We start from the raw sequence: 26,165 nt of genomic DNA on the forward strand, positions 1-26,165 counted from the left end.
GAAGGCGGCCGCCCATTGGCTGCGGTGCCGCCGGGGCTGAGCGCGCAGGCGAACGGGAAAGGCGCGTCCCGGTCCCGCTCCCGGTCCCGGTCCCGGGGCCCATCCTGGCTGCCCCGACCATGCTGTCGCGAGGGGCGGCGGGCTGGCGGGCGCTGCGCTGGGCGGGCGGGCGGCCGCGGGCCCGTGGGCTCCGCGCTTCTCCCCAGGCTTGGAGCGCCATGCCCAGCTGGGTCATAGACCGGTACGGCAGCAACGAGGTGCTGCGCTTCACCAGGGACATGGTGTTCCCCATCATACACTTCCCGAACGAGGTCATCATTAGGGTTCACGCTGCGAGCCTGAACCCCATCGACCTCAGCATGAGAAGTAAGTGCCGACCCCGGGCGCCCTTGGCTGGGCTGCCGGGATGGCAGGGACTGTGCTGGGGCTGCGGCTCCCATGGCCTGCGGCGCGCGGATTGGTACCTGAGCACCGTCCTGCCCCGGCACACACCCGTCTGGACAGTGTCCAGGGGCTGCCTCAAAGCACATGTTGCCCTGAGCCCCGTGGGACACCGCCGCCTCTTGGAAACTTAACTTTTGTCAGGTTCTCAGGGAAGAACGGTACGAAAAGTTCTTTTCGAGTTCTTAGGGGAAGAATGATCCAAAAATCCACTGAGGAGAGTGTGTGTGCTGCCGGGGTGAGCTTTTAATCGAGTGACCAGCTGCGGTGCCCTGCAGGCTCGCGCCTCACAAGCCATTATCCTTCTATCAGTAGCATAACCACGGTGGGATTTTCTCTCCTAGTCTCTTCCTCTCTCCCCACCGTCTGGGTGGTGCTACTCTCCTGGCCAGGAGACTTGCCCATCCAGCGTCCCCCCTGAGAGGAGCTGGATTTTCCCATCTCTTTGAGTGAATGAGGCTGAAGGTCGAAGTTGGTCAAGTCAGCACGTGCGACCTACTACTATCCCCCTGTTGTTTATTGCCATGCCCATTCTGAATTGGCATCTGAGTACCTGCTGTCATCTCGCCCAGGAAATCTGTATCTTTCCCTGTCCACCTCTTTGTATTTGAAACATTTTATCAGATTTTTTTCTGCAATTTCAAGGTTCAAAACAGGAGAAGGAAGTTGTGGTAGTAGAATACCTTATATTTCGTGTTGAGAAATGATCTTACATAGCAAATCGGATTCAGTAGAATATGCAAATATATCTGCAGGAAGCCTACTGACAGAGCTGTAATCTGTTTTCAGTCTCTAATAAATGAATTTAAAAAAATCTTTGTATATAGTTGAGGCTTTGATTATGGGACATTTGCTACCTGAGGATTTCTGTTAAATGACCCACTTGAACTGCTGGGCTGCAAGTAGTATTTTGAGTCAGTTATAAAAGTATTTGAAAGAAACTATGTTTTCATCCTTCTTTCAGGCTGCCTACTTTTGTGTTTGTTTCTTTTCAGTATTAAGACGCTTTCTATCATGATAGGGCACCTAGGCAGACTTGTCCACATACTTGAATGGGTGTATGTGCCTAAATGCTGACTTTTTTTTAGGCTGAGCATAGTTATTAGATGGGTAATTCTGAGACTTCAAAGCATTTATATGTTACTTACTGAATAGAAGTTCAGGTTACTCATCTTAGGAGATGTGCTGTAATATTTTTTACAATGATGTTCATGTTGCTTTTTACAGTACTTTATTTGGAAAGACAGATGGAAAGCTTGGAGTTCTTTTGGATTTCTAGCTACGTGATGCTATTGGAAAACAGGCCATTTCCAGCATTTTAAGTGGACTTAGAATTTCTGACAGTGTTATCACGTACTAAATATTTTTATAATGGAGAGTCATCTCATGGATAAATAAGCCAGAATGAGGTTTGCTCTTTATTTGTTGAATCTGTAAAAATACAAAATATTGCAGATATTTTGCATGCTTGAGTTATAACAGAATTGAGGCACATTTTGTACAGACAATGCTTTCTAATTGGAATTGTCCAGTTAATAACTGAAAACTCAGTATGGTATGTCATGGTTAATTTCATGTTTTGCAGGTGGTTATGGTGCAACCGCCTTAAATATGAAGCGAGATCCCCTGAAACTCAAAACCGAGGAGACTGAATTTCCACTAACACTTGGTCGAGATGTCTCTGGTGTTGTTATGGAATGTGGACTGAGTGTGTCTTATTTCAAACCTGGAGATGAGGTGATACTGCCAATCTCTTTTTTTTTTCTAACATGTATAGTTAAAATATACTATAAGATGTTCAGCTTTCATTTTCCTCTTTATTTTCTTTAATATTGTTGCACTCTTAATGAGGCCTATCTGGCAATAAATTCCTAGAATGCTTTCTTCCCTTCATTTTTTCGTCAGAAAAACGTGGTCTTTCAGAGACTTGTTTCTGCAAGTTAATTACTCTTCCGTTTTTTAGTTTTTGGCCCATTTCAGTGGTAGCAAGAGTGGAATTTATTTATTTTTAAGTGCACACTCAAAACGTTGCTCCCTTTTTCACTGAAGATAGAATTCTGACAGGAAGGGATTAGTTGTTTAGTTGTTTTTTTCATGAGTTATTTAGGATAGGAACTTTGGCTGAACTCAAAAACCACTTCATGGGTCCCGACATAAATACTTGACACTATTTGCTTTCACCTTCACCAGTTGCTTTCATATTTCAGCAGTTTTAGTATAGCAAATTCTGATTCTGCACCACCCCCACCCCTATAATCTGGGCTTTCCTGGTATGGGAGTAGTTTGGGGGTTTTGGAAAATTATGTGTTATACATAGTGCAATGGTACAGTCGCACAGTCATCAGTTTTGTGATGGTTAAGCTAAAACTGGTTTCTGATAAACAATGAAGACATTCTGCAAATTGGAAAAAAGATATTTTTAAGGAAGGAAGCTTTTCTGTGTACATACAATCATGTGCAAAGTTAAAAAAATTGATATTTGTTTTCTGTTTGGTTTTAGGTGTGGGCAGCAATTCCTCCATGGAAACAGGGCACTCTGTCAGAGTTTGTGGTAGCTAGTGGAAACGAGGTAAACTTTAAAAACTGTGGCTAACAGACAAACCCCCAAAGTTGTAAAGACTGGCATTTTTCTTCATGAGTGTCTAAGTAACTGTTAATTTCTTAGTGCTTGGATTCATTTGTACTCCAGCTAGTTATGAAGATGGTTGAAAAAGTGCAGTACACAATCTGCAATTCAGTAAAGCTTGCTTAAATATTTCAGTGTCTCATAGGATCTGCTATGTGACTTACATATGATTTTATTTCAGGTGTCTTTTAAGCCGAAGTGTCTCAGTCACATAGAAGCTGCTGCCTTACCCTATGTTGGTCTCACTGCATGGTCTGCACTTAACCAAGTAGGAGGACTGAACAAAAGTAATTGTAGTGGGAAAAGGTAAGTAAATAATTTTGGTGCTAAAGCTAAAGTTGCTCATGTTTATATTGATGAGCTGCTTCTAAGACATGTCCAGCAGTGATGAAGACTGTTACACCCTGACATTCACAAAGACAGATGCCTGAAGATGTTAGTTCAACCTACACAGCTGCTGAGAGAGGCTTCTTTAAGGGAGGCTCAGATGAGGTCCATAACTGAAGTGTGTACCGAGTCACTTGCTGCTCACTTCCTCTATGTAGTGACTGTATAAAGTAGAAAATGCCCAGAGAAGTTGTGGATGCCCCATTCCTGGAAGTGTCCCTGTCCACAGCAGGGGGTTGGTTTGGAACTAGATGATCTTTGAGGTCCCTTCCAACCCAGGCCATTCTATGATAATCCAATATATATCTAATGTACAGACTATATAGAGAATTTAAGGATGTTATCTCTAGAAATTTATAGGGACTTTGCCTTTCTGTTTGCCTGTCCTATTGGGACAGTTAGCCAAATGTAATATCCTCTCAGTTATTTGGCAACTCACAAAAAGCCCTCTCAATCACAGAGATATGGTTCACTCACTTCCTGCATGTGTGGGCCATTTGGAACAGACTGGTTTTCCAGCATTTTAGAGGAAAATGAGTAGGTGACCGAGTCTTATTTGACCTGCAGGCCAGAAGTTTGATGAAGTCAGGAATGCAGACAAGAAGAGGAGAACATGCAAGACAAGCAGCCAATCAAAGAGAAAAATTGGCCTTGTTTATCAGCCTGTTAATCTGACAGTGGCAGATGAGGAAAAATGCATTGAAAGATTTGAGCAAATACCATTTTTCTTCTGATAATTGAACTTTCCAGTTATTTTGACCTTTAGATATTTGAGTAAATAGATAGCAAGACCTTCAGAATGGAAATAAGGGCAGAAGTAAAAATACTAGAGTTGAAAAAATAATAATTAAACTTACTATGCTGTACCAAAAATTTAGGTCATAAAGTAATTATTGGGCAGTAGGAGTCTAGATGCCTGACCTCCTCTTATCTTGGCTGATACTTTGTAATGCAACACATTGCAAAGGACACTAGATCTACTGAAATTCTTCACTCACATCTTTAGAAGATATGTCACAGTAAATTTCATCATGAAAATACTGAGCAATTGTTTGTTCTAGAGATAAACAATGTTTTGAGAAAATTAAATTGCAAAATTTAAAGGAGTTTCAAAGAGATGTCATTGAAATTAACTTCCAGCTAGTACTAAAATTCTAGATAAGATTGCCTTACTTTTTATTTTTCAGTATTTAGACTTTTTTATTATCTTAACTTTTACATGTGAATAGAATTAATCTAAAGATATGTTGATAGCCTAGCCTTGTTTAACGTTTCTTTCCAATCTTCAGGTAAGTGTTCAGATTGTTAAAAGTAAAATTCAAACTGCATTTATAAAGTGTCTTTACATTTAATATTTACTTTTATGCTCCAAATAAATATTTAATTACTCTGTCAGAAAAAAAATAATGTACTTATAAAATATTATTCCTACCTAGACATTTTGAACTGTAAAACTAGCAGCAAATTACTTATGTGATGGTACTTTTTTCCCCTGAAAAATTTCTTGTAGGAAAATATATGAAGTGCATTGAAGGGGCTGTGCAAAATTGTATTCCTGAACTCTCGACAATAATTTAAAAATACAAGAATTTATACAATGTTTCTTGATTCCTTTAAATAATATATTTGGTAAGGAGTTATCTACATACATGATTTTATTTTGGTCTTTTTGTCTCCTGCAGGTGTATATAAATAGGTATGTAGAAGGGTGTATGCACACCAAAGAGTGTCTTATTTTGAAAGAGCAGCTGTATTCCTTGATGAAAGTGACTTCACTAATACTTTATTGCAGTGTTAAGACATCTTAAAAGATGAGATTTTTCTGCTGCTGTGTATTGTTTTCTTTGCCTCTTTTAAGGTGGAAGGGTGAGCTAACCAGAAGTACTTGCTAACAGTCCAACGTCTGACTGTACTTTGATCTGACAGGAATATCTGCTGCATCTGCACAGACTTTCACAGGTCTTTTTTTTACAAGTTACCTGAAGTGTGCTCACACTGTTTGTGAAGCCTCCTGCTTCACTATAATTCCACTCATTTCTCCATGACTTTTATTCTCTATGACTGTAATTAATGTCAATATTCTTGTATGAGCTAAAAGTGAATGTGCATACTATACTAAATGTTCAAAATTACTCTGTTGTTTTGAAGTTTGCTGTGAATACCTGGAGAGCTTCTTCAACGCTAGCTGTTAAAGGCTTACTTGCTGTATTCACAAAATGCATGATAAAAACAAACCTTACAGTTTGAGAAGTTCTTGAAAGTGCTTGCATATACTGTTAAGTAAAGGTCTTTTTATAAATATAGAGGCAATATATTTTTATACATTTAAGTATGCTGCGGAGAGACGCTGGATTGTTTTACTGCAAGCTATTAAACATACACTCCTGGTTTATATTGTTACAATGAAAATTTGAACGGTATAATACCCCAAGAAAATATTTTTTCCATGTCTGTATGTTGTCATTTTATCTGTTGAGAAGTACAAATTGAGTGTAGGTTTTAAAAATTCCTGATAGGGTAAACACTTCTTGATCCAGGAATAAGTCTCTTGGGGACATTTTGTTGACATAATTAAATGAAATTTAATTTTATATCTAAATAAAATTGATATATTTATTCAATTAATACATTAATTTTATGCCAATATAAAATTTATGTATTTATTCAGTACATATATTAATTTTTATTTTGCATGTCCCCGAGTCACTGAAAATTGTTAGTTGTTTATAATCCAGAGAAAATGTTAGTCCTTGATCTGTACACCCACTCCCCACCCTATGTGTGTTTTGGTGGGGGAGACACACAGCTGAAACAGGTCCTGGCTCTCTGATGCTAGTTTCTGATCACACCATAGTTTCAAGCAGGGCCCAGGGAGAAGGGCGAAACTCTCAAATCTCATGGTATGCTTATCTGGAGAGATCTACTGACTTCCTGATCATTTGAACTCCTAGAGCCTCATATGGGACTTGGTGAATGTTGTGTCTCTATCAGAAGGGAGGAGAACCTGGGGTGCAAATGTTCATTTTGTTCTTTTGAGAGAATTGGTTCTCGTGGATCTCTGTAGGGTCAAATGATTTGTTAGTTTGTTCCCTTGTACACATACTATATTAGTTTACTCTTAGCTCCCCTTTGCAGTGAAAACAGGTAGTTTCTATGATATTTTTTCTCCTTTCTGTGTTTTCCTGAGGCAGTGCAAACAAAACTGTTCCTGCTTTGGCACTTGCCAACATCTGTGGTCCTTCAGTGGTGTCCTAACAGGTCCTGCACCTTCAAACATTTCCTTGCTTTTGTTTTGCCAAACAATGTGTCTTGCTGTCGTCAGTGCTGTAAAAATGCTGATTAGTTGAGCTGTGGCACATGGATCTTCTGTGCAGGCATAGTTTGCCTCTGAAATGAAGAGCTTCCTTGAAGTCACAATGTGTTTTAATAATTAGAGGTTTGGTAGAAAATAGCCCCTGTAACGTAGGAACAAACTGAATCTGGAAAGTATTTCTACCTGAAGAATCTTAAGGGCTTTTATTGAAGGGGAAAATAAAAAAAAGTCCCAGCCAAGCGGCTCCCCAAACTGAAAATGTTACCTAAATCTTTTGAGCAAAATGTACATTTTAAGATGACAACATTCCTCAAAATGTGTAGTGGAAGAAATGCCTTTTAAGCAAGGAGTAAAATTGTAAGGGCGACTTGTAAAGGTTATTTTGAAAGGATTTAATTGTGGCTGTCCTTTTTAAGGATAAAGATGGGCTTAACCCAGTATCTTGAGTGTAGCATCCTTGAGCCTTTTCAAGTATAATAAAGTGAAAATATGCATGTTGCTTCAGGCATCTGTCGTTAGAAGCCTATTTCTGAGGATAAGTACATTGTGGCAGATTTAAAAGCTTCAGGCATTATGGTTTCATATTCTTAATCTGAATTTTGCAGCTTGGATCAGTGAAATGGGAGGGAACAGAATCTGATCAGTTACAAAAGAGGAAGCATTTTAAAATGGATACTGTGACCAATGCCAAGTCTCTTAGGTTACTTCAAAGAATTTTTGTAAACTGAGACTCTAAATTGTATAGTACAGTTTTGTACTGTAAAAAGCAATTTCGTTCAACATCCAGCACACTGACATTTAAAACAGGAATGTTTTAAACCAGCTTCTGAAGATTCTGAAATTTTCCTGGCAAACAGAAGTTGTGAGAAACGTGATTGCCAATCCTATGCCAGGACTTCATCTTGAATCTTCCTTTTGTCCTAGAATTAGCAAATAGGCCCAAAGTCCATGCAGTGTTTGTAACTTGAGCTGCAAGGTTTTCTACTAATCAATTTTCTAATGTTTAGTTACTTAATAAAATATCTGGATGAAATTTTTGAACAGTGATTCAGCTGCTAGTAGTAAGGTACTCACATGAGTAAACTTGCATTAATATTTTTTTAAATTTAGACTGATATATTCAGTTAAAATGAACTCTCAATTGCTAATAATTTGGTAATTTTTCATTTTCTTGCTTGTGTGGCAGTTTCCACAACCTGGCATTTACAGGTTTTTTTGAGATGTACTGAACTAGAAAAATTCTACTGCCTTTTTTCTAAAGAGAAAGACAGATAATTTAATAAAAATCAAGCTTGTTCATGGTGAGGGTACTTCATTATATTTTTGTCTTTTAGAGAAATATGATGCAGTATGGGAAAATTATGTTCCATATATTCTGAAGTTCACAGTCTCCTTAAATAATGTGATATTAAACTATTTTTTCTCTTAGATGAGACCAATTTGTGTAAAATGTTGGTGAATCAGATTTTTTTCTTTAGGAGATAGGACAGCGGAGTCTGGGAGACAGAAAGCCTTCTTAACTGACTTTGTCCCGAACTAAACAATGATGTTTGGGAAAGTGAGGACAGGTACAGGGGTTTTGGGTGATAAATGTTACTGCCTGACAGCTCCACTGCCTGCATTTAATGGAAAGCACATGTGGGGAAGTCTCTTTGACTAACGAGATAATGCTTTTGGCACAGGACATATGATCAGCAATGTTAAGGCACATTATTGGCTATCTGAAGAGTTAACCACTCTTGAATAACATTTAGTGACAAATACAATCTTTTGCTTAAAGTAGTTTGGTGTCAGAGATGTATAAGGAGCATTAGAGTACATAGTTACTGTAGAGTTTATTTAAAAAACTGTTTAATATATTTTAATTTTCTCTTACAGAGTATTAATATTAGGAGCTTCAGGAGGAGTTGGTACATTTGCTGTACAGGTAATATAAACCAGCATGCCCAGGATGCATTTTCAAACAATTCAGTATGGAGAAAAAAAAGTAAAAGAAGGGAATTCAGAGAAGGAATAGAGAAATATCAAGCTACTGATTAATCTGTCTGATCAAGCTGATTAATATTTCCAAAAGTGAAATATTTTCACATTTATTGCTTTCCATCTGTTACATTGTATTAGTTTAAAGTAGGAAGCAGGGACTTTGAAAGAAAGGAATTGTGTCTAAGATTGCATTTCACAATTTGGGTGCAGGAAGTTTCTGATTGTTGTAACTTGAAATATGTAGCCTGTTCTCATCACCTTTCACTCAGCTCTGCTCTATAAATACAAACAGAACTTGGTGTATGAGTAGAAAAACTGATGGAGTATCATCTACCATAACTGTTATAGCTGGTCAAATGATGTGGGAGGCCACCAGGCTTTTATGTCCAGTATATCTAAAGTGCTGTGGCTTAGATTAACTCCCTCACTGTCTTTGCCCTGCTGCGCTTTTGTCTGTCTATTCCAGTAGCTCTAAACTTTGGAGAGTCAACATGCTCTTTTGTTGATCCATTAGTTGTGGAACATCCTCTTTTCATGCTCTCAGTTAATTTGGGTATTTTGATTCTAATCACTGTCGTCTCATCCTGAAACATCTTTCTCTCAAGAATATGAAAAAAATACAGCAGTTGGGTGATTGCATCGCTGTGTTCCATGCTACTAGGCCATAAACACAGTGGTTTTAAAGAGGCTTACAGGAGAAGTTTTTGTGGTATGCTGTTTGCCTGATCCATGATAAAGCAGGCGACTACCTTCAGTACAAAAGGCTGACCAGCTACTGACTAGTTACAATTTGTAACTGATTAATCCTGGTTAAACTACATTACTTAATCTGGAATAAAGGTAAAAAATATTAGTGTGAATGAAGAAATGAAATGCCAATAGAGAGAAATAACTAGCAAAAATCTTTTCCTTTGCTATAGCTTTTGGAGTATAAGATAACCTGATATTGTCCCTGTGGTAAATCAGAGATGACTTACTTCTTTTTCTTGTTACTAGTATTTAACCTATTTACAGTAAATAGATATATGAAATACTTAAAGGGCATATTTAAAAATATTCAATGGTTGCTCTGGTGACAGTTTTGTAGATTGTCAACTCGGACAGTACCTCTCAGTGTACATTTAGCTGGCAGATTCAGATGGCAAACTGAGTATTTCATTTGGAGCCTTATTTGTTGTGAGACCTGGTATCTTTAAGTGGTATAAAAAACCCCACCCTTTTATCTTCATACCAACTCCTCTGTCCCCAAAACCACCTTAAATACTGATAAATTCCAGGCATTATTTTGTCTGTGGGATATGTGAGAGATTATCCTGTACTAGAATACAGTCTCTCACTCCCTATTAAAGGTCCTCATTTGTTATATAAATATAATGAGACTTTGGCTTTTTAAGTTGTTCATTCTCAATGTTTCACTAAATTTTAATCTTTGGACTTCTCCTTTTTTTTTATATTTGTTTTTAGCTAGTGAAGGCCTGGGGTGCTCACGTGACAGCAGTTTGTTCTCATGATGCCAGCACACTGGTGAAAAAGCTTGGAGCAGATGATGTGATTGATTACAAATCTGGAAATCTGGAAGAGCAACTTAAAACATTACCCTTGTACGTGTTTGTGTTGCTTAATACTGAGATGAAGGAGTTAGTGGTCAGACTGTCTGTCTTTTGATTGCTTGACTCCAGTCTATCAGAACTCGCTCATTTTTATTTTTCTTTTCCCATTTTTAAAGCATTATTTTGTAAAGCAAATTCACCACAACCCTTTGTGAATGCAGTTTGCCAAATGAGTATCCCCAGCACAGATTTCATTGTAAGACTAAGCCAGTTAATTGGGTTTGTGGTGGCAAGCTCATTTCCACGTGCTTCTCTTCAATGACTGTGATTTGAACAGTTTTGTCAGCTTCCATCCAAGGATCTTGGAGCATATGCAGTGCACGAATAAATTAAAATAGGTTTCCAAAATCCTGTGTGAGGTTGATAAATAGTAAAATTGATCTTGTAGAGAACTATGTCGTGAAGCAGTGAATTGACTTGCCACTGTGCAACTCAATTGGGAGTAAATTTTTCTTCTGTAACATTGAGTACAGCTGCCTCTGATAAACAATTACACTTATCTTGTCACAGCAGTTATGTTTAAACTAACTTGGGAATTTTCTCTAGAACAGAAGTATTTTTTGCTTTTGTAATCTTTCCATCTGTTTAAACTTAGTCTACTGTGACTTGTATTTGAATATGGTATTTACACTGCTCTTTTTAGGTAGATTGAGCTAACTTTCTGGGAGGGGAAATAGAAGCTGCTCAGTCTCTGAAAGAATTTTAATGATAACTCTGCTAAGAAGCCACTTACCCTTTAACTGCAGTGTGATTGTCAGCAGGCCTGAGGGCAACTGCGAGGGTACTGACACTTTATGGGCAGGACATGCAGCAGCTGACTTTGCAGTTTGCAATCAGTGCTAAATTTGCCTTTTTGTAATTCAACACTTTATTGCTAAACACTCATTCTAGCAAGCGACCCTTGTTAAGACATATCAACACCAGCGTCCTAGGGTGCAGTTTATGATACAACTAGGCTGATCAGTCAGCTATACTGAGAGGGATGTTCCTACTTCCCTCCCCTTTTCAGTTGTACTGACTTCAGAACCCATAGTGAACTACTTTTTACAGGAGCATTAGTTTTCATGATTTGTTCCTGTTGGCAGCTGTTACATTGACTGAACTCTAAACATGAAATCACGTCCTTGGAAGATGAGACAGGAAAACTGCCATTTCAGACATAGGAACTTTTCTATTTAATTTGCATAAAGTATTTTCCCTCTTATTTGTAGGTTATTTGGATTAGAGGTATGCGTATACACATATATATGGAAATATGGAGATTGCTGGATGATTGCTGATAGATGAAAATGAGAATGAGTTATGCATCTAACAGAACAGGTGCATAGCTCCCTGTTGCTCTATTCAGCCTTTACAGGCTCACATGCTGGGATAATGAGAAGGAACGCTGAACCTGGCTTGTTGCCAGAGGCTGCATATACCTATTTCATGGGGGAAAGTTTTAGACCCATTGTATTGTTAGGTTCAACGTTAAATAGGTAGATGTGAACAAAAGAGCTGCCAGGAGAGGTAAAATGGCCCCCAAACAAATAAGGAGGTTAAAAAAAGACTTTTAGAAGTGAAGCTGAGAATTGGGTTACAGCTGAGAAGTGGGTGAGGAGATAAGGATTAGTAGAATAATTTGTTTATGTAATTTTAGCCACTGGAACCGACTTTCACGTGAGTACATGTGATGTACAAGAGATGTTCCTAGTGAGGGCATCAGTCCAGACTAGTTTTTACATGCACATACTGTATTGTTCAGTGCTAGGACCAGACCTCAAGACTGTTCCAGTAGTCTCTGTGGGAGGGCTGAGGAGCTAGAGCTCTAGAACACTTCAAGCAACAGAGAATGTAGTTGTGCATCTATGTCTGCTTTTTGGAGTTTAAGTGCCATTTAAGTTATTTAAATAGTCTGTGTCTGCTGCACAGTGAAGGGGCAATAACCTGTAAGTTTAAATCCCGTTGTACAGTAAAGCTGGGATTTAGCTGAAGTCTTGAGACTTTCTTGCTACTATCTTGCAGGCTGATTATTTTTTTGCATTGCAGCGACACGTAAAGATGTGAAGTGTAGCAAATTTCTGCTATTAATTAGCTTAATTATGATGAAATTATTTTTTCCATATCATAACTTAATACCTGTTCTTTATGTCTGCAGATTTGATTTTATCCTAGATAATGTTGGTGGATCCACTGAGAAGTGGGCATTAGATCTCTTGAAGAAATGGTCAGGAGCAACATATGTTACCTTAGTGACACCTTTCCTGATCAATATGGACAAACTTGGAGTGGCTGACGGCATGTTACAAACAGGAGTCACTGTTGGTTCCAAAACTCTAAAGGTATTTGACAAAATCCTATATACTTTCATATTTGTATTACTCTAGTGACTTCTTTTGTAGCTTGGATGCTAGTCATGTGGCTCATGTAGAGGCAGCTGGTGCATTGTCCTCATATGTCATTAAGTATACTTGAGATGCACTATTATTCTTTCCTTCTTTCTTGCACTGAAAAGAAATGTGGTAGGCTGGTGCTGTTGGGTGTATGTGGTAGTTTGGGGAGCTTTGAAGTTTTGATTCCTTATTGTGCTTTCCACTGTGGCCTTTTCCATATGGCCTCCCTAGTGAGTCTTGCTGACAGCCAGCGTTTCATAGTAAACAGAGCAAATCCCTGCCTCATTGAAATGAGGGCAGTTTTGCTACTTGCTTTGGGCTGGTCAAGCTTTCTCTCAAAACATTGTTCCATGACTAATTCTCTTCATCCTATTCCAGCACCAGTAATAAAAGTGATTGAGGGTGGCTAGGAAGTCTTTCATCTCTTTCATGTTCATGTGTCTGGATGGTGATACTGATTTTTCTAGTTTTCGTAAGTGGATCTTAAAACATTCTGCCAATGGGGCATTCTGATCAGTGGGGCTTTTTAGAACTTTCTCTTCTCTCCACTTGTGTACTTGCTCTCCAGATGAATGCTTTTCAAGCAGTTGCTATGGTATTCCTGGGATGACTTGACTTAATGAGATTCTAAGTCCTGCACGAATACTTTCACAGTAAAGCCCGAAAACAAAATGAAAAGGCATTGAAGAAATAATGTAATATATTTCTCAGTGTGCATATTTCAGTGATGAGGAGGATTCTATGCCGTGTATTAAAAATCATCTCTCTTTAGCAGAGGATGGCTCTTTTTTATTAGTGACTTACTCAGAAGAGGTGCTCTTGACTTGTGCTTGTGAGATCTTCCCAAAATGTTTTTCATGTAAGCTGCCATCTGTCATTGGGCAGTGATGATTTTGGCAGATATGATAGTAGAAAAATATAATCACTAACACTGAAGTGGAAGGTTCTAAATGCCACATTGCTGGAATTATTTCACCCCCTTTGTGAGTGTGCATAAACATATAGCACCATTTCTTTCTTATGTAACACATAATGGTGTTTCTAGTTGTAGAGACTAGGTAGTTGTTTTTCTTTACTAGCTGACTTGTGCAATTGGACACAAAATTTGTCCTGCTCCTGTTGTGGTAACAAAACATCCCAGTCTGTACGTTTCATCCACCTGCTTAGGTGGACATGAACATATTTCCATATTTCCATATCTTTTCCTTAAGTTACTTCTCTAGGTATTCTGTCATTAATTTTAGTTCCCATTTCAGTTTGCTCTAATGATTTGTTAATATATTTGTGATCTTTCTTGCAGCATCTTCTTAAAGGAGTCCATTATCGGTGGGCTTTTTTCATGCCAAGTGGCCCAAGTTTGGATGAAATAGCAGAACTAGTTGATTCTGGAAAGGTATGTCAGTACTGGTCATTTGGGTATTTATGCTGAAAGAGATGCTGCTTGGACTCAGAAATGATGTAGTTCACTATTGGGGAAAACTAGTTAAGAATCGACTTGCTCCAGTTTCTAACTTCTGTCTTTTGCATCAAATTTAGGAGTTCATAATCCTTAAGACTGTTCTGCCTTCTCCTCTCGAGCGTATGTTTTCAAAAACACAAAGCTTACAAAGATATAAGGAAGTAATGCCCAGTGAATGTTTATTTTTGCCAGTGGGAATTATTTAGCATGAACTCTGTCTGGTACTGAAAATTAAGTTTTAAGAGGTCTCATTTGGTTCATTTGGTCAGAATAAATATGACCATGTACCTGCATATGCAGAATTGCTTAGCCTAGATGGTCGGGCATCCTGCCCATTATGTGCACAGAACTAGAATATTCTGGTTATTGCAAGTCATAGATGATCTGCATTGGTAGAGTGGTGACAAGAATCTTGTGTTTCATTATTTCAGTCCTTCAGAGTATGATGTGCTAATTCAGCACAGTGACTCGGAATACTGTCAGCATTCATAAGCTTCCAGGGAATCCTAGTGCACTTGGGGGAAAAGCACAAAGTGCCAGATAGATTATGGTCTGCTTTTGTGGTCTTTTCAGGTTTATGAGCTTGTTACAAAATGTATGTGGGAGTGAACAGTTGATTTCCTTTCTCTTGGATTGTATGGTGCTGTAGATTCTGGCAGTGTTCTCTTTGGGAATTTTGGCAATGTGAAATTATCCAGGAGCAGAGAATACGGACAACTGCTGTTAAGCTTTCTATGTGGTACCTAAGCAGAAGAGTGAGCAGAGTCTGCCACGACTGCTGGTAATTCCAGTCTGTGAACTACCGAGCCATCTTGTGCTCAAAATTTGTCAATATTAGTAAAACTTAGATGTCTCAAAGTTTTGAGTGTTGATCCCTTTTTTTTTGGTATGCAATGTGTTCCAGAGTTTGGAGAAGAGTAAAGAAACTGCTGTTGTACTTTGAACCTGATTATTTCTATTTGCCACCTCAGTGCTGTTGCTACTAAGAATAAAAACCTTCCTGAATTCAGCCACTTCTATTCCTCTCTCATGAACAGTGTGCTGTTGAAACAACCAGTGGAAAGTCGCTATTTCCTACAAACTTACCTACTCATAAACAGAGGTTGCAGCAACAAATAAGCTGTGGGGAAATATGTTCTTGGCTACAGCTTTGCAGCTCTCTGCTTTGCATTATTTCCAGTGCTGTAGGCATTATCCTATGGTCAAGAAAGAAACCACAGAAGATGATTCTCATGCTGTGATTGCACTCAGTCACACTACTAAATTTTAAGTGTCTAAGAAAAAGAAATGCCCTTGTCTTTGTTCTTAACATTTGTCCTGATTCTCACCTCAGTCACAACTTGTTTTGTGTTCTGTTTTTACCTTGTATGCAAAACAAATGCAGAATATGCCCATGAAAGCCACTTGGGAAACACCTGTTTATGCAATAGAGATAGGGCTTAATCAGTGTTCTTTGTCTAATAACCTGGACAGGTGAATTGCAATGCCACTTAAAATGTACGTCATACATATATGAATGTCCTGATGTACTTTCAGTTGTAAGATGATCATGAGGACAAAGATGTTTGCTTGGTCTTTTATTCTCTGTGCAAAAACAGGTCCTAATGTCAGACTGTCTGCAGAGTCATTATTCTAGCAGCATTTTACTCTATTTTGTACAATGTTGTAAACATCTGTGCTATCATCAGTATTTTGTAAGACCCATATGTGTTCCATTTAGACAGATATTAATAAGACTATGACCTTTATTGTCTAGACACAAGAGTTCTCTTAAATGGACAGACCATCCATTCAGAAGAGTAGGTGTTTGGAAATAAGACAGGAGAGAATTACTGGAGGAATTGTACTACAGTTTCCTATAAGTAAGTGAAAATAAATGTTTATGTTTGAATAGGAGAGAATAAATGAAAATTTAAAAGACACAAAGCAATGAAGTGTATCGAGAAGGTTTTGGGGAAGCCAGCAAATTGAGTTCTGTAGTTGAACCTGTTAGTTTTGAGTGAATAGATTTGAGTAATGCAGATTTTAGTTATCTTGAAATTTCAGTCTTTTCTGTTACAGACATCTTAATTTTGAGATTGTATGAAGTGTGAATAAGAGAGCAATTGGAGAGCTCCTAAAAATGAGAGGCTTTTTTTCAGGAATAAATGATGAAGGGGGATTTAAATAAAGAAAATTAAAAAGGACTGATTGGTTTAAAGAGATGATATTACAGTAAGTGAAGCACTGAAGAGCATGCCTCTCAAACAGTTACAGATCATATTGATTTGACAGTGTTTTTTCTTATAGTCCATCTGCACCAACACAGATTTTTGGTTCTGATGAGTTCATCCTTTGTGAAAGCAAAAGGATTCTCAATCCTTCAGTGGATGAAGAATAAGTAATTTTGTTTAAAGTGACTTGGTTTTCACATGGATGATCTTTGCAGCAAGGAATAGAGATTTGCAAAATGTCAGCTATGAGTTCTTTTAACCTTTTTTAATTGGGAGGAGACGGAGAGGATTTGATGAGCTGGTAGTGCGAAGGAGGAGAATAATTTTCCTTGTGTAATTTACCTGCACATCAGCTCAGTTCCAGAAATTGTAAAATCATTTTCAGTTTACGAGCTGTTTTCTCTGCCTTGCAGCTGGACATCTTGCAAAGAGACTGAGGGGCTGGGAGGCTCTGGCAACAGTAATGGGCACGGAGAAAATCAAGTTTTATTTCCTTGACAAATTTAGAGATACTGGCTACTTAATAAATTGCTGGGAAATCCCTGTTATGGTTTGAAACTGCAGCAATTATGACCCAGTAAGGACTGGCTTAATGTGGGCTCCACCGGTGCATGTCAGAAACTACTGTATCTCTTTCCATGGCAGATGTTCCTCATGAATTAGAAGGTTCTCATCTAAACACAACTGAAATCAACAGAGCCTTTAATTCAGGACACAGGTCTACTGGCACACTGTTTGCTAAAGCATTGTCACTGAAAAGCTTGTTAGGAATTAATTTGATATATTTGTGGCCAGTGTATTGCATTTCACGTTGACAGTCTTGGGTTTTGCTGCTTGTCTAACAGTTTCCTCTTAAGGACATGTCCTTGGTGAAAACAGACCAAATTTGCGTAACTACTCAAGTTGGAGAAAGCCTCTAACTTACAACTGAGCACTTACTTTGCCTTTTATAAAGCCTGATGGAGGAAGACAGTCTCAGAAAACTCCTTAGTAAGGGAGAGTACTAAGTATGTTGTATGTTCCTGCAGGACCATGATAGGATGTGGGTTAACATGCAGACCTACAGAAATGTGACATTTTCATTTTAATTCAGTGCTATTTAAATGCAGTACAAGTGTGTGTGCAGTGTTTCTGCTCTTTCCTTCAGGGCATAGTTGCATCAGATGGGCTGATGGATGAAAGTTGTTTTTGCAGAAGGAAGGCTAAAGGGCAAGTGGAGTCTCCAATCATGAAATTAATAGACCATTCTCTGTGATGTTTGCTTTCTAGATAAATGTTCCAACACAGGCACCAATAGGAAAAACAACTGCATGCCTATATTAATTTAATTTGTGAGTAGTGTTGATTATACATTTTGCTAAAGACACTAGATGCTTTGGATTTAGCACGTGTTGTTGTGATTTGGAGGACAGATACTGACTGTTCTTTGGCCTTGCTGCTGTCTGCTTGTGCAGTGCTGAACAAATCACATAACCTTTTGCTACTATTATTTCTCGATCTACTAATGAGGGCTAGTCCACCTCTCATGATTTGCTGTGAGATACCCTGTTAAAATGTGGAATTCAGTTGTTTTCTATTGCTGGTCCTTGCTATTCAGGAAGTAAATAACACAAATGGAAATGGTCATCCACTTTGCCATTACGTGGGTTTTGAAGTTGTTTGGATGTCTATGATTTAAGATGGCTTACATTCCTCCTGCTACTGCAGGTTATCGCAGCTTCTGGACTCTGTATCCTAACCTGTGTGTATTAATTTGCTTCCAGTTCATATTGTTACAGTTCTGCAAGTAACTTTTTCCCTGGCCCTTGTTGCACAATTGTTGCAATTTCTCTCACGTGTATGAATATTAAACAGCGAATTTAACATTAAGTCCTTGAATGTTCTCCAAACCTGGCATCTATAGATGTGGCCTTCTCTGCCTTCTCACCAGTCTTTATGGTTGTGCTACAATATCTTAAGGTACCTGAGGTGACTTGCTCTTGGGTGGTGCTTGCTTTACTCTCTCTTAGAAAAGGCTAAATATAGGGATTCTACATTTAAATGTCTAAATTAGCTAGAGATCAGTCATTCTTCTCCACTCTTTTTAGTCACTCACACTTGTTTTGAGGACTGTATTTCTCCATCGTAAATTGCAAAGCTTGCACCTTTTTTTTTTTTCAAATTTTGTGTTTTCTTGTTGCACTGCATTTGCTTGCCAGGTTGGTTGGCTAAAAGCCAGAGAGATGTTGATCAAGGAGAGGTCGCCAAAAGCTCTGTTCAGCCCCAGCCCTTTCTCTTCCAAAAAGAACCTCTATCTGCATTTTGTCACAGCCACCAAAGAAAAGCAACTGTGATTTTTATTAAAACAGTCTGCTCCTGTTCCTTCAGGACATGGTAGCTTATGTTCTGTATGAAGGTGCTGTTTGGTTACATCTTAAAGTGTCTGTGAAGAGCACCAATGGAAATTTTGCATGGGGGGATAGGACTTGAATATGTGAATTGGCATACACTATGATGAGGTCTTGAAAAATTTCATCATCTACCAGGAACTTAATCAAATGTTCCCTCAACCTGATGTAATTGTATATTCTGTATAAAGTCAGTCCTAGTGTTCTGAGCTCTAGTCCCCTAGTGTAGGAGGGAATTGTGTCTAGCACAGCAGTGAAGTGGGGGGTCAACAAGACAGCTCTTGTTTGTTGTGAGTTTAATTTGCTGAGATGCGGGGAGATGCAGATCATGCAGGACTATTGTTATAATCTCTATATATGATATGCTTTCATATGCAAATATGTATTTTTATTTATATGTAACTGTACTAAAGTTTGTTTAAAGTATATGGTGACATTGCCCCAGATTGCTTTAATTACCAGCATAAATATCAGGACAACTTCCATGAATGTGACTGACGGGATTCCAGAAAAGAGAGCTGCTCTTTCCTTTAGTTAACAGTTTTTCAGCATGGTCCAGTAGGTAACTAAACCCCCAGGATGTTCCTCATTTCTACTGATTTAAGCTTGGGCTAGGCTGGCACACACTGCAATTCTGGACTTGTTCCAGTTTCTTACTGCTCTGCATTGTGTTCTGTAGAAGGTGTTCTGCCAGGGCTAATTAACGAGCTAGAGATTTTTGAAGCTTTTTCCACACTCTGAACCATACCCTGATAGCCTGCTTAACTGGGATTAATCTTCTAGTATTTTAAAAATTCTAAATGATACTCATGAGTTCCTGTGGGCTGCTGTTAGAAGTTGGATATGAAAGAAGGTACCTTGGCTTAATAACCAAACAAATAAAACCTGGTAATACAGTTGTTGGTAAGATGGCTCTGGGAGTAAACCGCAGGACACTTGCCTTCCATTCCCATGTCTTAACCACTGCAGCACCATTTTTCTTATGGGTGTATCATTGGATCATTTTTACTTCTGTTAGGCAGTTCAGACAGAAATATCACATACCTAATGTCCTTTAGTGTGATCTTGTATGAAAGTGCATATTGTCTGAAATACAAGTTAATAATATCAGGAACAGCGTGGCCAGCAGGTCCAAGGAAGTGATTCTTCCCCTGTACTCAGCGCTAGTGAGGCCACACCTCAAGTACTGTGTCCAGTTCTGGGCCCCTCAGTTCAGGAAGGATATTGAGGTCCTGGAGCAGGTCCAGAGGAGGGCAACTAGGCTGGTAAAGGGACTCAAGCACAAGTCCTATGAGGAGAGGCTGAGGGAGCTGGGGCTGTTCAGCCTGGAGAAGAGGAGGCTCAGGGGAGACCTCATCACTCTCTACAACTACCTGAAAGGAGGTTGTAGCCAGGTGGGGGTTGGTCTCTTTTCCCAGGCAACTATCAGCAAGACAAGAGGGCATGGTCTCAAGTTGTGCCAGGGGAGGTTTAGGTTAGATATTAGAAAGAAATTCTTTACAGAGAGGGTGATCAGACACTGGAATGGGCTGCCCAGGGAAGTGGTGGATTCTCCATCCCTGGAGATTTTTAAGAAGAGACTGGATGTGGCACTTAGTGCCATGGTCTAGTAACCGCAGCGGTAGTGGATCAAGGGTTGGACTTGATGATTTCAGAGGTCCCTTCCAACCCAGCTGATTCTATGATTCTGTGATAAAAAACATAGCAAGGAAAAAGTTTTTTACGAAACATTCAAAGACAGGGCTCTGAGCAACCTGGTCTAGTGGTAGGTATCCCTGCCCATGGGAGGGCGAAGTTGGACTGAATGGCCTTTAAAGGTCCTTTCCAATCCAAACCACTCCATGATTCTATGCTAGTACTGTGCAGTTGCAAAGCTACCATACAACTTGTGACCAGAGCCACCTGTTCCAGATGGGAAGAACTTTGTCTTCAGTGAGGGCTGATCCTAGAACCTACTGTCGGCAAGCAATATGAAGCTCAGCATACATTGTTGCATGACATTTTAAGGGGAAGGAAGGATGAAGAAAGGGGTAGGATCAAGACCCAGTGAGCATGGAACTGCAGTACAGCAGAGAAGATGCTCAGCTAAAGGGAAGAAACGACAGAAACAGCAGTGTCCCAAAGCAGCATTTTTTCTTCCATGGGATGACAATAAAGTAACAAATGGATAACTAATTGTTTAGTTCCAGGAAAAGAACTGTTCTTCTTAATAATTTCTGTTCAAGATTCTTGGTAACATTGATGGGAAACTCCCTGAAGGCCCAAGGAGACTATCAAGCTCTGCATTTGTGCTCATATACCACATTTGGCACCGTGGTAATTTCTGGAGGAAGACAGCTTTTATAACTCAGAACAGCAAGCAGGTCTTTTCCATTACAGCAAGCCTGATGTCTGATGGAGCACATGACAGCTTTTGTTCTGTGCACATGCAAGTATCTTTCCCAAAGAGTATCTTTCCCAAAGAGCAGCCTCATCAAGGCGTAGGTAGGGTGTGTGCCGCAGGAGGCAGTAGTTGGGAGGGAGGCACTTCCCAAGCAAGGCTACCCGGCAGCTCTGACACGGCCATCCTTTGCAGACCTGGGGGAGAGCCAGTGCACTGTCACTGTCCTTTGAGCGAGGGCACTTTTTTTCTTCTGTGCTTTGAACTAGGCTTGCTCTCAGTTTGTCTCTCTCCTGAGATTTTTGAGGCTCTTGCTCTCCCTCCAGCGGCAGGAAGCAGCTCCACACTCACTGGAGCAACTTGCTGCTGCTGTGAGGGTCAAAGCCATCTTCATTCCTGTCACGTTTTCTCACTTGTCCCCTCCTGATAAATTCAGACTGTGTCCTTGCTACCACAGAAACTGGGACCTCCAAGGGTGGGCCTGAATTTGCCATTAGTGGGAGTGTATTCCTGCTGACCAGTCAACTCCTGCCAGTGCCTGTTCACTGCCTGCTGCTTTCAGGGCTAGAGTGGCTGGGATATCACCTCTGTGCTCTATGTAGGATAGCCTTAATCAGCATCAGCAATTACTCTTTTTATTTTTCCAAGCACATGAGTTCATTTCAAGAGACCTGAGATTCATTTCTATAGTATGTCCTGTGTTGGAGAGAATGAAGAGGAAGAAAATACCTTTCAAAAATGTTTTCAGATAAACATTTCAATGAGGGTATGTGTAATCCTTTCTCTCCCAGACTTTAGTTTAATCCCTTTTCCCTGAACAAATAGGTGTCCTCTGGCAAGGAACTGATGCGTGGCTGTAAATAGGCAGTGTTTTTATTATCCAGTTAATCTCCATTTATTATCACACATTCAACAAACAGCAGACTCCCCTACTTGTTTGTCTGTTCACAGGAAGAAATTTTATCTTAGTCAGTGGATTATGGTAAAGGCTGAGTGAATCACTGTGCAGCAACACGGTCAGCCCTTTCAGGGTTATTCAAACAATGGGACTGACCAGCCAGCCAGATAAAATGTTTAATGCGCTAGATTGTCAGAATCATCAATTTAGTATTCATGTCTCTCTATAGCACTGCCTAAAGCCAGCATTTAAATGGAGCTAGAGAGGTTACATCAATGTAGCAGCTGGGCTTTGAGCATGTGGTGGCTGCAATACACACGGTGTTTTGAACTGAGGCGGAATTCAGGGTTCCTCTGAATCACTGTGTCACCACTTGTCAAATGCAATAAACTTTACCCAAGAGGCTGAGGATGCAACATACCTCTTTCTGTCAGGGTTATAAGTTGCAACCTACAATAAGTGAGTGACTGCAGGTAGCACAACAATGCAGTATCTTGTTCATGTCTTCTCAGTTCCTGCAGGTGTTTGAAATTAACTTCTGCCTTTCCCTGGAATCCCTTGCACTTCACCTTGCTTGTGCTGCTGCACTGCTTTTGTCCGCAAATACCCTTCCCCTCCTCCCTGCCTCTTGTCTTGTTGGGGTCATCTGTGTCCATGGTCCAGCAGGCTGAGTTTCTGTATCTTTTTTTTTTTCATTAATTGAAGCACAGCTTTGTATGCAACTGCCATTAACAATAAGTACTGTACAAGGGCTGCACTTGTGCTTGTCTCAACAAGGTTCCTGAATTGTTTTTCCCCAAGCTTCTACTATGAAAGCAAGGACTGGTCTTCCTCTAAACAGTCACTACTGACCAGTAGCACGTTCCTCCTGCTGATAGTCACAGCAGCTGCAGCTGCACCCAGATGCTAGTTTACCCAAAGCCGTTGTCTAATCCAGTGTTTTTGCTGACCTGGGTTCATGTCCCTGACTTTGCTATGTCAGAGACAACACTTCCATTCTGTGCTGGATGCTGAGCAGACATGAGTTTGTCTTGGAACATGCTCATTTAAACCCCACATTTCTTCCTCAGTTGAGGTATCTCTGTGGCTCCTCTACTGTGTGTTAGTTCTCATTTTGCTAGAGGTTGGTTTACAGGGACTGTCCTGGCAGAACAAGGGGAAGAAATACCCTGCTGCATGGCAAATTTGAGGCACTTTCTGAATATATTTATTTGCACGGTTGCTCTCATAGTGATTTGGCTGCTAATTCTAAAGTAGAATTTGTCAGAGGGGGGGTCCCTCATTCCTGCTTTTCTGCCATGTAAAGTGTCACGCTACAGCTAAGCTTGCCTTGACAAAATAAAAAGGAAAAATCTAGTGATAAGATTAGGAGATACTGCAGTGTAATAGTTACATTATTGATGTCTTGGATTACTGCTCTCTTATAAGCAAAACCAGTAATAATTTCAGTGCAAGGAATGAATGTCAAGGTAAGGCACAGTCTGAATAAAGAGAAAATTAAGAGCTGAGAAAAGACCCTCCATGAGCACAGACCACTACCAGATCGCATTTGTTGTGCTGCTGGGTGGTCAGTGCCTCTGCTTGGAAAATGTGTGTATATGAAAACCTTTCCTTGGTAGTGCTGCAGGCTCACCTCCTAAGCAGCACATCTGAATGCACAGCCCTTGTCTTGTGGTAAAAGCAAGCAAACCTTTTGAAAGACAGCACTGTTCTAATGCTGGCAAATTGTTTGGGTCCTTATTGCTGTTGTATTCCTTTTCCATCTAGCAAGAGGCCTGTCCTGCCAGGACAGGGAAGTTATCAGTTTTGGAGTATTCAAAAGATAGCATGCATGATTGTAGCTGTGATGAAAATGCCTGAAGATATTTTTTCTCTGACACAAGTAACAAGGATCTTTTTCTAGCACCTTAAATAGTGTGTTTGGATCTTTGGTACTTCAGATCTTCATCACTGCAAGAGCTAGCTGAAGACTCATCCACTGTTCACCTTTTCCTCTAATGAGAGAATTAGGATTAGTTCATCAGTGCAAGAACATGCATTGGGCTGATGTAGGGGATCCAAGGTAAAGGAACAATCTCAGGTGAGGCAGGATCTTTGGTAGGAGGTGTGGGAGGTACTTTTGTACACAGATCTCATTTTGCCCTTTGGAAGGCTGACTCAGAAACTGACAGTAGAAAAAAATCTCTTCCCTCGGATCAGCAGTGATGAGTATTTTTCAGAAGAGCTGGGATTTCTTCTGTACCTCCGTCAGTACACTTATGATGTCTAAAGAAAATGCTTATAGGGTTTTCAGGCTCCTTAGTTAATAACGGGGACAATGAATAAGTAGCTTCACTGTTGTTGTTAGAAATGAGTCTAAAACAATCCAGAAGGCCACTCCACATAATTAACGCCAAAACAGCAGTTGATGCAAGCTGGGCTTAATGATGTATGAGGAATACACAGTGGCTGAATTTTCAAGTGTAGCTAAATGATTCAGCAACAAATGTTTGTGGATGTTTTTTTGTACTTTATTTGTGGTCTTTTAAGGGTACTTAGGTATGTAATGATGCAGATAGCCACCAGATTTATAGGTATCTTTGAAATACCTGACCTTGTGAGAATTCTTGTGTTTAACAAGAAGAGCATAGAGAAATATGAGAAAAAAAATATTCTTTTTGTCAGTATATCATTATGGACAACAAAAAGTTAAACCACAGTGGCAGCTTTTGAAGGGACTTAAAAGAGCCTTGCATGGTGACTTTAGTGGTAGAGTCCCAGGTAAGAGCTCTGAACTCCGCTAGTAGAGGTGTTTCAAAACTTGGGCAAAGAGCAGCAGAAAGCCACCTTCTGCATGCAGAGGTATCCCTGAGAAATGTTAAAAGCCAGTGACTACAATATTTGCTAATTTCTGCACTAAATACTTTAAAGAAACTTCCTCCCTTTTCTTCTTTCTGATACATTAGTTTATTCCTAACATAGTGACACTTTTTCTTTATTCTGTAGATTCAACCAGTTATTGATGAAGTCTTCTCTTTTTCTGAAGTTCCAAAGGCCTTTCTGAAATTGGAAGGAGGACATGCACGTGGAAAAACGGTGATCAATGTAATTAGTAGACAATAAAGTATCTCTAATCATTATTCTACCTGCAGTCAGTCCTTGAACATAAATTGGTTATGTAGAAACCGTTTCTGCTTTAAAAGCTCGTACAGGATGCATAACTTATAAAAAAGTCTTGTTTTAGAAAAGCCTCTGATTTGTTTATACACTGCCTGTTAATAAGCAGACAAGATATACTGATGTCCCTTAGGCATTTCTACATGAAAACTATTTTAAGTATGTAGTTGTGACTTTTGCAGAACACCCTTCACTCCTGGGATAAGAGGAACAGCCTGCAGCATTTTTGGATTGTAGTTCTTGGAGCTTTTATTTTTCAGATGTTTTAGCTAAGTCTGGAAATGGTGAGGCACACTCTTATCTAATTGTCCATGTGAAACCTGTGGTGGTTTTCCTCAGCCTTTCCTAGATCTGTTCACCTCTGTTAGTATATATTATTACTCAATCTAGTTGATTCTCAGAACTAAGTGGTCACGTCACTCTCTCAAGACTGATAGTTTAATCTTGATATGGCAACTCTCTCATGGCATAACTAATCCAAATAAAAGCATGGAACAAAATCAATCTGTAACTGATAATTATCCTAACAGCCCCGCTCCTGGCTCAGATTCATCTGACTGCAGTGTTTATGCAGGTAGGCTAGACATGATTTTGTCAGTAGTTGGGAGCCCCTGTTCCTGTCATGCCCTGTTATTCCTGGTGGGGGTGAAGTGCTTGAAAGGGGTGTGTCTGGTGGTCTGCCTATAAACTTGCTGTTTTGCCAGTGATGGGCAGTGGAGTAACTTCCCCTGCAATTATGCAGGTAGACTGAAGGAAAGTGGCAACCTCTTACTTGAGAGCTGCACATTAACTGTTATGCAGCTATGGTGGCAGACAAACCATGTCATGCAACACTTACACCAGAGGAAAGAAGTGGCTGTGGTGTGAACTGTGGCCCCGTGCACAAATGGCACTGAACACATGCTGGTATAGAAGAATCGTCCATTCCTCAAGAACCTGC

General features: G+C 39.7%; 1 protein-coding gene and 1 long non-coding RNA gene across 4 annotated transcripts; both read left to right on the forward strand.

Annotated features, from left to right (window-relative positions):
- Positions 1-71: 71 nt before the first annotated feature.
- Positions 72-25,188, forward strand: RTN4IP1 (reticulon 4 interacting protein 1). 3 transcript variants are annotated; one of them, XM_027693971.1, is made up of 10 exons: positions 72-366; positions 2,027-2,178; positions 2,942-3,010; positions 3,249-3,373; positions 8,646-8,694; positions 10,215-10,351; positions 12,498-12,681; positions 14,033-14,125; positions 15,952-16,053; positions 25,055-25,163. In XM_027693971.1, the coding sequence occupies exons 1-9, from the start codon at positions 120-122 to the stop codon at positions 16,006-16,008; spliced, it is 1,113 nt and encodes a 370-aa protein (XP_027549772.1). In that variant the 5' UTR covers positions 72-119; the 3' UTR covers positions 16,009-16,053; positions 25,055-25,163. The 3 variants fall into 3 exon arrangements, with proteins under 3 accessions (XP_027549772.1, XP_027549765.1, XP_027549782.1); XM_027693964.1 differs by lacking the exon at positions 15,952-16,053 and having other exon boundaries at positions 25,055-25,188; XM_027693981.1 differs by lacking the exon at positions 25,055-25,163 and having other exon boundaries at positions 15,948-16,001.
- On the forward strand, positions 16,063-18,558 carry LOC113972673. Its single transcript, XR_003535964.1, has 2 exons — positions 16,063-16,280; positions 16,690-18,558. It is a non-coding gene; the product is annotated as an uncharacterized LOC113972673 (long non-coding RNA).
- Positions 25,189-26,165: the final 977 nt, after the last annotated feature.

The sequence above is a fragment of the Neopelma chrysocephalum genome, unplaced genomic scaffold (assembly GCF_003984885.1).
Source record: "Neopelma chrysocephalum unplaced genomic scaffold, ASM398488v2 Primary Assembly neopelma1_23, whole genome shotgun sequence".
Classification (NCBI taxonomy): Eukaryota; Metazoa; Chordata; class Aves; order Passeriformes; family Pipridae; genus Neopelma; species Neopelma chrysocephalum.

What these genes read in the sequence shown, in the direction of transcription:
- RTN4IP1 (XM_027693964.1), top strand. Translation starts at nt 120, where the DNA reads ATGCTGTCGCGAGGGGCGGCGGGCTGGCGGGCGCTGCGCTGGGCGGGC. An exon ending in ATTTCAAACCTGGAGATGAG is followed by an intron (nt 2,179 to 2,941) that starts GTGATACTGCCA and finishes GTTTGGTTTTAG; the next exon opens with GTGTGGGCAGCAATTCCTCC. An exon ending in TTGGTACATTTGCTGTACAG is followed by an intron (nt 8,695 to 10,214) that starts GTAATATAAACC and finishes ATTTGTTTTTAG; the next exon opens with CTAGTGAAGGCCTGGGGTGC.